General features: G+C 34.4%; 1 protein-coding gene across 1 annotated transcript in view; it reads left to right on the top strand.

The window, feature by feature from the left end:
• SGCZ (sarcoglycan zeta) overlaps window positions 1-13620 on the top strand; it is a 1053589-nt gene that overhangs the window by 855758 nt on the left and 184211 nt on the right. The window contains exon 3 of the mRNA XM_070598086.1: window positions 2077-2178. Within this exon, the coding sequence (XP_070454187.1) occupies window positions 2077-2178 (102 nt within the window). The remainder of the gene's footprint in view (window positions 1-2076; window positions 2179-13620) is intronic.

Here is a 13620-nt window from a genome sequence, read left to right as displayed (position 1 = left end):
CTTGAAGTTCTCATATTTATTTTTTTTATTTTTAATTGATTCCCTGTTAGGCACTTTCGATGTCAGCTTTAAATTTGAGCCTCAACAAACGAATTCCTTGGGGCCAGCCGGGTGGCGCAGCGGTTAAGTGCGCACGTTCCACTTCGGTGGCCTGGGGTTCGTCAGTTTGGATCCCGGGTGCAGACATGGCACCGCTTGGCACACCATGCTGTGGTAGGCGTCCCACATATAAAGTAGAGGAAGACGGGCACGGATGTTAGCTCAGGGCCAGTCATCCTCAGCAAAAAGAGGAGGACTGGCAGCAGTTAGCTCAGGGCTAATCTTTCTCAAAAAAAAAAAAAAAAAAAAAATGAATTCCTTCATCCTATCCCAAGTTTAGTTCAAACAGAAACCATAACTTTCTCCTTCCCTGAGAAGATTGAGACTTCACCACCTCAAAATGTCTTAGTAGTCATTTTCCTTGTCTGACTTAAAAAAAAAATGTCCTTCAATTCTTACTCAAAATTCTACTTCATTGACTTTCTTTTTTTCAGAGGGAGAGGGGGTATAGGATGGGGCCATCATAATCTCTTGGTTGGGTGGGAAGTGGATAGAGGCTGGGGCCATCATGATCTCCTGGTTGTCCTCTTATACTCATCATAGCCTCCTGGAATGTATAAAATACTTCTTTCCAACCCACAGACCTAGTCATTATCTAAGACTTGGTTCTATATATATCTTTCCACGTGGGACTTGCTCATCCGCCATGATAGATTCAAGCATACCTTAAGTACTCATCACTCCCCAACCCACTTTCTACAGATGGATAAATATAAGAATTTTTCAATGACACCTCAAAGTTAGAAAGTCCAAAGCTGAACTTATTTTTGCTATTGAACCTACAAATTTCACTATTCCAGTTTTAAAATGTCACTGCATTTCCTCATTTACTCATAGTTGTGAAACCTTGGATTAATAGTAAATGCTTCTCTTTTTAGTATCTCCAGATAAAATTAGTCATCAGGTCTTCTAAATTGTTCTCCCATCATACTCTTCACACTTATCACAAAGTTGTACGTAATTACTGATACTCTGTCAGTTAGCCCCACATGGTACTCCTACCTGATTGATCTTAAAGCTTAACTCTGATCATTTCAAGCCTTTGAGCTATTCAAGAAACTTGCTATGTTTCTTTCTTGGAGGCTGACGTGAGTACAGATGCCTTAACTTTGCATTTGTGGCTTTCCTTTCTCTGGCTTAAAACATACTTCCAGTTGTTTTCTCTCACAGTATTCCATATATTAGCTAGACTGGATGACATACTGTTTCTTAAATGCTACCAGAATGTTCATGTTGTTCCTCCCTCTACGGACACGTCATGTTGAAACTCCGTATTCTTAAGGCCTTTATCACAGTGAGTCTCTGACTCTGAAGTGGTTTACTCTCTTACCAGATTTGAAATCTTCTTTAATTCCCATTAGCACTTTGCTCTTATGTTTTTTTATTGATTTTACTCTGTTTCATAAACGTTATTTGTGTACTTACTTTAGCCTCCTCATCAAATGTTGTTTTCTAAAGGAGAGGACACATGTTTTACTCACGATTTCAATACTGGAACACTGTGCTTACTTATACTAGAAAATCATTAATTAATTACTTATTGAAATTATTATACAAATATGACTATTTGAATATTGTAGAAATATGTGTATAACTGTAATGTAAAAACATCATAAGATCTCTCTGCAAAGTTGTTTCCAGTAGTCAGGTGGCAAGTATCATTATACTTAATAAACAGTTGCACTGGCTGATGCATGAAGAAAGTACAGGATTTACTCACAGATAGCTCCTAGTCTCTGACAGAGCTGGGAGAAGATACAAAATCCTTTATACTCTCTTTTCTTGTTCATTTTAAACAGAGCCCTCTATATGCATGCAAACTGCTGCAATCATTCATTAAGTAGATTCAATCTCTCATTTTCCTTAAATCATCACTGATTTGAGCTTACTGTTTTCTCAACTTAGGCCTAAGAAAATTATGGCCAGTTATTCATTCTCTAATTAACCTAAAAGTGAACTATATTTCATTGCTTGTAGGATGGTATGGGAAATCTGAGAGTCACCAAGAAGGGAATCCGACTTGAAGGTATATCTGAGTTTCTACTTCCATTGTATGTGAAAGAAATTCATTCCAGAAAGGTATGTGATACTGGCTTTGGCTTACTGTAAAAGATAATTTAGAGGTTATGTTTAAATTTGAAATAGGAGGACAGAATCCCCTTTTCTCTTTAGTATCTATTTAGTTTCCTTAAGCTAAAGACTTATTTAAAGAGATCAAAACAGTGAAACAATTGAAAACTCAGTGGAGAAGTTTAGTTTCAAACTGACAAATTAGAGAACCATTTTGAATGAAACTGCCGTGTCGCTTTTGTTAGTTTATAAAATTGCCCCTTTAGTTTCAATGGGCAACAGTTTAAATATCCACAGTTAGAGTAATTCCAAAAGGGGCATTTCATACATCTTGAGTAATTTTTGCAAGAAGCATTGACTTGAATAAATTATTTTAATTCAATATATTATAAATCTTTTCAGCTTTAATGGACATGCATTTTCTAAAAGGTATGACAAAAAGTTTTAGTATAGAAATTAAATTTATTTCTGGGTGTGCATTATTTAAAACAAGTGAGAATATTTATCTTTTCAAATGTGTGTGTGTGTGGTATGTGTGTCTTAACAATTAGCATGCTAAAAATCCAAAGATTGTAGCTTAGGCGTTGCTCGTTTTGACTTAGGTGTGTTACTTCTCAGAAAGTAGTATTCTTGGGTACACCAAAATCTGACTAGAATCTTTCGATTCCATTAGGAATTCCCCTGGGATATGTGTGTATGTGTGGAAATAAATTTATTAAGACAGAAAAAATAGAAAGCATATTATATAAAATGTGGAAAGATTCTTAACCTTAATTTGTAAATATGAAAGTCTATTTTAGGCTAGAATAATGTTTTAATATTACCAATATATTAGCAAATGAGTTGTGTACTAAGCTATAATTTGATAATTTGCTTCAAAGTTACATTTTCCCTTATATATCAAAGTGAAATCGGAAGATTCTTGTTCATAAAACTTCTAATTAAGAAAAGCATAGTAACTTTAAATTTTATTTTTCTGTATGTGAACCTGCAAAGCTTCGCTAATATATTATATTGACTTCTACCATGGGTACTGGAAATTTTATATTGAGATTAATTTACTTTCTGGATTTTGGTCAGATGAATAACACAATAGACGTATGTATGAATACCGGACCTTACATGATTAAATTATAAAAGGTGATGAAATTTAAAATATAAAATTTGTTTGGTTTTTGTTTTATTTCACTTCTATGAAAACTACTAGTTAACGTCTTCCCTCCGATTGGAAGTCGCCACCACTGTTTTCTTCTTGTGTTTGGCACTACTAAACAGTTTAATATTTGAAGAAAGGAAAAGTTATATATGAAAATCAAGAAATTACTTAACATAGGAGGAAGATGGGAGTAATCATAGGTAGAAACTTCTTTGAAAATGCATCCTATTGATAAGTCCAGGGACACCAAATAAAGATTTATCTTCAAAGCCACTTTAGAAGAATTTAGAGTGGCTGCCAGGGAATACAATTTAGAGAAGGATTACGAAGCTCTCTGCCAGCAGGTGGATCATAGAATTTATATATAAAGAATTGTGTTCATTATTTTATTTATTTTACTTTTTTTGGTGAGGAAGATTTGCCCTGTGCTAAAAACCGTTGCTAATCGTCCTCTTTTTTTAATTTTTTTGGCTTGAGGAAAATTAGCCCTGAGCTAACATCTGTGCCAGACTTCCTCTATGTTGTGTGTGGGATGCCTCCACAGAAGGCTGATGAGTAGAGTAGATCCATGCCCAGGATCCAAACCCGAGAGCCCAGGCCGCCCAAGTGAGCATGGAGCTCCAACCACTCGGCCCTAGGGCTGGCCCCTTTACCTTCGTTTTTAAGAGTATAACAACAGGTGTAAACTAGGATTCTCCTGGGAAACTATGTATGTTCCCTCCATCTATGGACCAAAAAAGAAAGAGTCCACTGACATTGCAGCATTGAAGTGTGAGGTGGTGGTAGTTGTGCTCCCTAACCTTTATCCCTGGGAAATTTCACAACGTCAAGTTTGAAAGCATTTTGAAAACCCACTATATTGATTGAAATCCATATGCTCCTTTTCACATCTCAGGCCTGTTGTTTGTCCTTCGCACATTTCCTCTCATTATCCTTTGCCACTCCATAACTAGAGAGCGTGGCACCGTGCAGGCAGATGGGAGCAAGTTCCATCAGCAGTGAGACAGAAAGTCTGGTTTGAGAACAGAAAAAGAAGGAGACTTATTTACTCTTTGAAAATTTCTCTACATATACACTACAAAAATAAATATTTAAAATAAAGAGAAAAATATATCTTTTATAAGCAGTCCCCCATTAGGATTCTCTTGTCCATGAATGCATGCAGCTCTTCATCGTCTGCCATAAAGCCTATTCACGGTTTTAAAAAGCCAGCCACAGTTTCCCTGAGACTTAGTTTGCTCATTAATAAAGTGAGTTTGGTAGAAAATTATCAAAATTCTTAATTCTTCTGTTAAGAAAGAATACAAAAATTTAAGTAGTACTAGTAGAAATGAGATTTTAAATTAAAAAAATCTGTTAGCCATTTCAATCTTTCCATACATTTTCATGTATTCAAATAATTTTTAAGTTAAAATGTCAAAATTCCTATAGGTCTAAGATAAGGAAATCTATTAAATTTAAAAGGTACTTACAAAGATTCAATTAAACTGAGAAAAATACTGCTGTGTACAACAATTCTGATTTGTGCAGATTTATTCTGATATTTTGATTTGTGTGTGTGTGTGTGTGTGTGTGTGTGCGTGTGTGTTTTCCTGCGTTAATGCCAATGAGTTACCTTCTCTGTATTTAGCAGCATCTGCTCTGAAATAAAGAATTTTCTTACTTAAAGTTACTTCTGGTTAGGTAGGTATTAATCCTACCCATGGAACAGTAATAGAGAAATTTCTGTTGATCAGAAAATAAGTTCCCCACAGACATACACATCTTCTCTCCTAACCTAATAAACCATGGGCTGTTTCTATTCTACGAGTTAACTGACACCTTGCCGCACCATCAAATTTCTATAGATATTTGAAGTTCTATTGTTATTCATTGCATGCTTTTAAAGAAACCAACTTTTTCTAAGTGAGCCATCATATCAGTGCTGTACAGAAAAAAATACTATATTCTATATTTTAAACGTCTTAGAATTCAATGCATCTTTCAAAATTAACAATATTATTTTCAGGGAGTAAGTACTCACTTAACATTTTTGAAGTTAAATATATAATTTTCTTCAGATAGGAAAAACACGAAGGATATGGAATTTGGGTCTACCTTACATGGATGATAACCATGATGTTCTGAATCAATTTTCAATGCTCATGGTCTAACATTAGGTCAACATCTTTGAAATGTCAGGAAATTAGGACATGTAATCACAAGGCTTTTTTAAAGAAATGTAGTTAGAATATTTTTTACCAAAGTATCATGAGTCCAGAGTACTAAGATGGTTAAATTACCTACATTTCACTGATTCTTTCAAGAAAAATTTGCATCATGCAGTTTTCTAGAACTTCAAGTATTACTCAACTTCATCTACTACTAGCTCAACAAGCTGTCTTATTTTTTCCTGTTCAAGGATGCTTAGTTAAGGTGGTACCTCACCACTGACCCCGATCCTGGCATCCTCCATGACAGATAGTTGAGCCAGGGGAACAGCTACCAGGTAATTCTAATTCCAATAACTCCACAGCAAAGCAAAGAAGTTCGTTTTCTTTAAGATTCCTGTGTTAGCAGAGCTGTGAGTAAGGCTCTGCTTTCTTCTTCATGCCAAGACATTTCACTTGGCTTCCGAGCTCTGATGCTCACTCAGTTCTTAGTTATAACGAGTTTTTAACCTTGTGTGTTCAATTCTTCATTATAGAGCTCAGACACAAAGTCATGGGGCCAGGCAAGCTCAGCAACGTCTTTCCTGGTTACACAGCATGCTAATCTCTTGACTCTGTCTCTTTTGGGTACCTTGGCAAATCTCTATGCAGATTTCTTTCTCCCATACAAGCCCACTCATACCAATAGATATCTAGGGTTTCTATAATCATCTTATTATTATCATTATCATATTACATTTAGATGTTTAACAGGTGAAATTTATTATTTTACTCCAATGTCTTTATTCAAGTTAAGAAAAACCACAAAAATCATCCTAAAATCTTGACACTCAGAAAAAAAACCGTTGACATATGATGAACATCATCCTGGTTACATAATTATATGTCTGCACAAATAAAAATATAAGTATGTAGAAAGACATACATACTATTTACAATTAGTATGTTATATGTAATTTTCTTGAAGAAAAATAATCTGAAACAAATTGGAAAGAATTGCTTAACATAAATATTTCTTCACCACAGGAATTTTTTTTTTTTAAAAAAAGCTTGTCTTTCATGGTTGAGAATAAAAGATTATGAATACCATTAAGAAGCTGAATGCATTAGCTCTATGTTTTAATTTCAGATAGTGTTCATTAACTCCCTGTGGTGCAATTTGAGATGATTAGCTCCTCTCCAATTTGTCCTCACCCTTCTTCAGTTTCAGGGTTTGGTTATTTTTGATAATTATAATATTTTAAGTTTGTCAGAGTTCATAATATTTACATTCTCTTCTGCGGCTTTAATTGCCTTGGCACTTCCCTCTTCGTTCTACCTATAGATGGCTGCAGGACTCACCACCAGTCTTCCTTGCATTATGGGTTCTCCATGACTAGATTCATTATTCAAATTCCTCCTTTACTGGTATTTCATTGTTAATTACTTTTGTTTGTTTGTTAATCTTGAAATATTTCATGCTAAAGATTTCTGACAGTTGCCTTTATTCTTTTCTGGGAATATAATTCGTGGTTCATCCCTCCTTCTTTTCCCTTTGCTCCATTAAATTCTAGCACTGAATATTGCCAGGAAAAGTCTGACAGAAGCCTGGTATTTTTCTCATGTTGATGACATGAATGTTCTGCCTAGACACCTGATGTATTTTTGCCATCTACCTTCTTTAACTTGAGGGAACTTTTCTCTATTATATCACTCATTATCTTTCAGTTTTGTTTGTTGAGGTCTTTACTTCAGAGAAAGCAATAATTCGTATGTTGGATCATCTTTACCCTTCACAGCTGTCATAATTTCTCAAATTATTTTAACTCTATATTTTTCCTCTGAATAGAAGTAAGTGTCATTATCTGGAGTCTTTCTTCTATGCTATTAGTTTATTTTTCTCCATATGAATTTTCCTTAGCTCTCTCTAATTCGTGTATTTTACGCATAAGGGTGTTGTTTTGGTTCTCTGCATTTTCCTTAGGTCCGCAGTCTCCTTTTCACTCTTACTAGGTTATTTTACTGTCTTTTAGCTCTGGTTTTATTAAAACTAACTTTTTAACCTTCTAAAATTTAAAGCATTGCTTTACCTAGTTTAAATTATCACTGATGAGTCACAATTTGGGGTAGGGAAATTACTGTCTAACAGTTCTGTTTCACTAGAGAGATTGTTAATGGGAAGGGGAAGATAGACTGTGACCATTGTCTCTCATCTGAAGTGTAACTAAAAAGAATTGTGCCAACCAGATATGGATTCTTTTAATTCCGTGGGTCTTAGTGGCCCTTGCTGCCTCTGTGGAATTCTTCCAGTGGTACACCTAGCCCCAGTTCTTGGTAGATTTTTCCAGGACCATCTACTTTACCATCCTCTTTTCCTCTATCCAGATTAGTTTGTTTAGGTTAGATTGCTCTGAAATACAGAAACACTCCTTTTTTTCTCCTGGGGATATGGGTGAAAGCAGTATAGGAATGCACACTATCTGTTGCTATGAAATAATCTCTTTCTTTTCCTTGCTTCCACTTTTTCAAGCTTATAGCATAAGCTTGTATCAAGAGATTGTTGGCTGTTCCAAGAAGAACTTAATTTTTAAAAGAAATAATTGTAGTTTAATTCATTAAGTAGTGAGGCAGAGAAGTTTTTGAAAACTTTTCTATTTTGACATACAGTATTAAGTAGGATCCTTTTCTCCTTCCTTTTTTTCCTTCTTTCCCTTCTTCCTTCCCTCCCTCCTTCCTTTCTTTCATGGCCAAAAGTCCCCAATGCCATAATTTGAATAGTCCATTTTTCCCATCACTGATCTGAAATTGACTTTTTTCATACACTGCATTTTTAAATGTACATAGATTTATTTCTGGTCTCTCTTTTCTGTTCTATTGATATACTTGGACTAAAACCAAAGTTTAACTTTAAGGAATATATTTTATAACTGATAGAGCAAGTTCTTTTTTATTGCTCTTTTCAAAAGCTTTTGCCTATTGTGCATTTTCTCTTCCAAATGAACTTAATAATCAGCTTTCAAGTTTCATAAAAATTCCTGTTGGGTACTTAATTATGGTTACATTTAATTTGTGGAGAATTGACATCTTTATAGTTTTGGGTTTTCCTGTCTAGGAACATGACTTCTCACTTTATTTATTTGTCTTTTTTTTTTTTTTTTGAGAACTTACTTCGTATTGCTCAGCAACATTTCTTAACATTCTTCCTCACATCAGCATTACAAATTTCTTGTCGACCATTTTACAGTTCTACTGCATATGGGAATGGCTTTTCCATTCATTTTTCTCATTGGTCTTTGAACTTGTGTAGAAAAGCTATCTTTTTGTTGTTGTGAATATAATCTGGCCATTTTCTTGAAATTTCATTATTTCTATTGTATTTTACTTCATTTTTGTGGCTGTTCAGACCGTGATTTTTAATTACAATAGCTAACATTCAGCCTACAGTAAAGCTCTGGAGTCTGATTCCTGGTTTCAAATCCTAACTCTGTCAATCAGTATTTTTGACTGATTACCTTATTTAACCTCTCTGTGCCTTACATTTATCATCTAAAAAATGAAGTTCATAATAGCCCTTAATATTTTTAAGGACTATGCTTCTATGGTTATTATTAGATGACATAAAAGAAGTAAAACCTGTACTATAGTGTTCAACCCAAGAAACAAATTGATTATTATTTTTAATGAATCCCAACATTATACTAAATGCTTTGCATATCTTAGCTCTTTTAATCCTCACTATTTGATAGGTATGATTATCAAAGAGTATATTTTGAAAGGAGAGTTTAAGGATTTGCTGACACATTGTAAATGGGATGTGAGAATAAGTGAGAATCTAACATGATATCAAGGATTTTGGGTCCGAATAGTTGCTATTAACCAAAGTAGGGGAAAGTGGAGAGTGGGAGAAGATTATGAGCACATTTTTAGAGCTGTGAATTTTGTCTATTAGACAAGGAGGGATTTCAAGTTAGGCAGGTGGATGAGTCTGAATTTTAATGTTGGAGTTACAAGCTAAACATGTATATGAGAGACCTTATCTATCTATACCTATCTATGAATTTAAATACATGAGATTAGGCAAGGATATCAAGTAAGTGAGTATAGATAGAAAAGATAAGGAAATCTACTGAATGAATCCTTGGGCACTCCAATATTGAAGATTTTGGAAAGAAGTGTAGGAACTCACGACAGGCTAAGAGGAAAGGTGAGTGATGCAGCAGGAAAGCCAAAAGAATATCTTATCCTAGAAGCAGAGAAAATAAAATATTTCCAGTTTGAGGGTGTGAAGAACTGTTTCTGATAAGCCAAGTAACATGAAGACTGAAAATTCATCCTTCTATTATTAGCTTGATTATACTCTAGTCAGAAATAAATACTGGGGTTTTTTTCACATTTTTAGATATCTATCAAGATGATTTTTATCACTTTTCATATTTAATATATTGAGTGAATTCTGTCAAAAGATATGCAAACGTCAAAGCATCCTTTTATTCCTAGGACAAACTTTCCTTGTTCGTGTTGTATTAATCTTTTAATAAACTGGTGAATGAAGCTTATTATTTTAGTTTTTGTATTTGCATATGTGCAATTTTACTGTTTTTTCCTACATATATTTTATTTTGTTTACTTTGGTAAGTTTTACTGTAATATTTTACCAGCCACACAGGATTCATTGAGAAGCTCTAATTTTTTTCTATGCAAGATATCAATTTTAATAACATAGGATTGCTTGTTATTGAATGTTAAGTTCAATCCCACCATGAAATTGCATAATTACTGTGATCTTTCTGATGCAAAATCTTTGACTAATTTTCTAATTTTTTTAATAAAAGTTGGTCTCTGTCATTCTACCTCAACCTCACTCACATTAATTTTTATTTTTTCCTATAGAACTATTCATTTTATGCAGACATATCTTTTAATCCTTAATGTTGTTTCTTTGTGTTTTTCCTTCTTTTTTATTTAGATATTCTGAATAGTGACTTGTCTTCTTACTGTTTCTTACTTAGAACAAGTTTTGGTTTTAATAAATTAAATCTTTTATTAATTTTTATTTTATCCTTAAATTTCCTTTCTCTACTTTTTCAAAAGATATTTAATCATTATTATGTTCCTGGTTGATTTAATTGAATGTTTGATTAATTTATTTTCAATATTTTTTGTTTTTAATAAATTCATTTAAAGCAGTAAAATTTGTATCAACTGTTTGGGCCATACTTCACGCGTCTGATAACATAGTCTGGAAGTTTTTAGGTTATAACTAGTTTCAAATTTTTATTTTTATTTTTATTTTTTTCTTATGCAAAATTTCCCCCCCAAAAGAGTTTAATATTTAAATTTTGTATAGATTAATTTGTCTTTGACTTCTTTTGATCCTTCTTACCTTGTATCGATACATATGTTCTTCATTAACTTCATGATACCCTCCATAGTTTTTAACAATATTATTTTGTCATTTGGCCACAGTAGCTGAGCTACAGAAATGACCGTAAGTTCCATGAGTCCAGGGGCCATGCCTATTTTAGTCACTAAAATATTACCCAGCAGATAACCCCTAACAGGCAATCAAAAACTGCTATTTGTTGTTTTTAATCATTTCTACATAGTGTAATTGATTAGGCTTTAATCTGAAAGGACTTAATTTGACTTTTATAAGAACCCTGTGAGGTGAGCAGTGTAGATAACTGTATTCCCATTTGGCAGAGGAGTTACCTCAAGACTTAGGAAATTTAAGTGTTGTGTCCAAAGGCTTAGGACTGGAAGCTGAGCCAGAATTCACAGCTCATGCCACTGCTTCTTCCTCCATCCCTCTTGTCTTTGTGAAAGTGTCTTCTGCAATTGTCTCTCTATACATTGTAGACCTGCGGGTCTAATTCATTCACAGTAAATATTTACATTCTTTCTGACAGCATCATAAATAAGAGGACTTTAAGTTTTGCAGGTTTTTTTTTTTAAAGATTGCCACGTGAGCTAACAACTGTTGCCAATCTTTTTTTTTTTTTCTGCTTTTTCTCCCCAAATCCCCCCAGTACATAGTTGCATATGTTAGTTGTGGGTCCTGCTAGTTTAAGTTTTGGTGAACTTAGGCCTCCTCTGTTATATTCACCAAACATCTACAAATACTTCACCTAGGCTTCTTTACAGAGGCTACATGGACATGCTGGTTAAGGGCTATTAGCAGCAAACACAGAAAAGATAGCACTCATCTGTACAACAAAGTGCTTTTTAATATTTGTAAACTCAGACATCTTTGGTAGGATCCACTAACAGCTGAGGAAAATATTTAAATACAAACATAAGTAAATATTTATATACAATTTTTAGGTAATTCACAGATGCCCACGAACCAATCCATGTGTCCACTGATGAAAACACTGAACCCACCCATGTAACTACTCATTATAATTTAACAGTCCTGAACATCAAACTGTGCACTTTACAAAGCATTTTTGTACGTACTACCTTACTTAATCCAAACTGCTATAGGCGAGGAGATATTGTTTTCATTTACATATGACAATTCAGCTGTTTGAAATCATGCAAGCGAGTCTTAGTACAATGACTCCAACCTAGATTTCCTCTGCCAATTCACTGCTTTTTAACAATTCATAAAGTAATTATTATTCTGGGTATAAAGGAAGAATGTTTTTCAGATAATTCTATAGATACTAGGTCTGACCTGACCACTGAAAAATTTCATTTAAAAGGAAAATGAAAATTTTGAACTATTAGAATATACATTAATGACCAACTAAAATGTGTCCTATTACTTGTCCAAACTAAATAAAAATTTATCTTTCATTACCAAATTAAAAAACAAAACAAAACAAGTCACCTCACTCTCCAGACTAATTTGACCTATTCTCCAGAAAATCCTTATTTCTATTTATGTGTATGGAGCGTTGGACTGGAGCCATGGAAGAACATATGGGGCCAGTTTGAGCACAGTGGACCTTGTTTAGGAATGAGAGAAAAAAATGCCATGGCAGGAAATCCTCTTTCAACTAGGAGAGAGTTTGAAGTTACCAAATATATAAACCCAGGTGAACTTGGTTGTGGAGGTGCAATAATCCATGGATTTATTTAAAAAAATGTAGAGGGGCTGGCCCTGTGGCAGAGTGGTTAAGTTTGTGCGCTCCGCCGCAGGCAGCCCAGGGTTTCCTGGGTTCGAATCCTGGGTGCGGACATGGCACTGCTCATCAAACCACGCTGAGGCAGCGTCCCACATGCCACAACTAGAAGGACCCACAAAAAAGAAGATACAATTAGGTACTGGGGGGCTTTCAGGAGAAAAAGGAAAAAAAATAAAATCTTTAAAAAAAAATGTAGAGAGATTCTAAAAGGAGTCCTATTTACTGTATATTTTTTCCTGAGATTATGTTATTGTCCTCTCACTGGTGTTGTCTCTCAGACACCACTGAACCCTTAAAAGACAGGAAGATTCCCTCATTACCTCAAATTCAGTTGCTCTTATAAACAAACACATAAAAAAATTACGTGTAATGTACTCTCTCTAAGCACACATGCACACACATACACACACAAACACACACAAAGCCCTACACTTAGTTCTTTCCACAGAAAAGATGTGGGATAATAAGATAGCAAATTTAGAATAAAAGGGAAGGCGCACATCAGCTCAGATTGCTGTTCCGTACACTATCAGACTTTTGCGTTTTTACAATCTATTGCAGATAACCTGGAACAGGGATACGTTAAACATAGATGAAATTGAGATGCTAGTAAATATTATGCATCTTTTAATGCCTTACAATAATCTGATATAATAATATAATTCAGTGTTAGAATTATCTGCCCTCAGGAGCACAAATAATTAAGTTTCAAATACCTGTTACTTCATCTTGAATAGCTCCGGCTACCAATTATTAAGTACTTTCCATACATTTACTGCTATGTGAAGGGCCTGATATGCATGCTCATCTAATTCTTACAGCAATCCCTATGAAATAAACATATTATATTCATTTTGCAGATGAGAAAAAGCACATGGCTCAAAGATGTTATATAACTGAGTATCATAGCACAAAAGCTACGGGGCAAGGAACAAATTGAGATCTGTCAGGTGCAGATACCCATGCCCCGAACCACTGTGAAATCTCCACGTCAGTGAGTAGAGTAAGTAAAGCCTTGTCAGGAAGAAGGGAA

This window comes from Equus przewalskii, chromosome 28, assembly GCF_037783145.1.
Source record: "Equus przewalskii isolate Varuska chromosome 28, EquPr2, whole genome shotgun sequence".
NCBI lineage: Eukaryota > Metazoa > Chordata > Mammalia > Perissodactyla > Equidae > Equus > Equus przewalskii.
The sequence above is the reverse complement of the archived record's forward strand: the minus strand, read 5'-3'. Positions and strand labels throughout refer to the sequence as shown.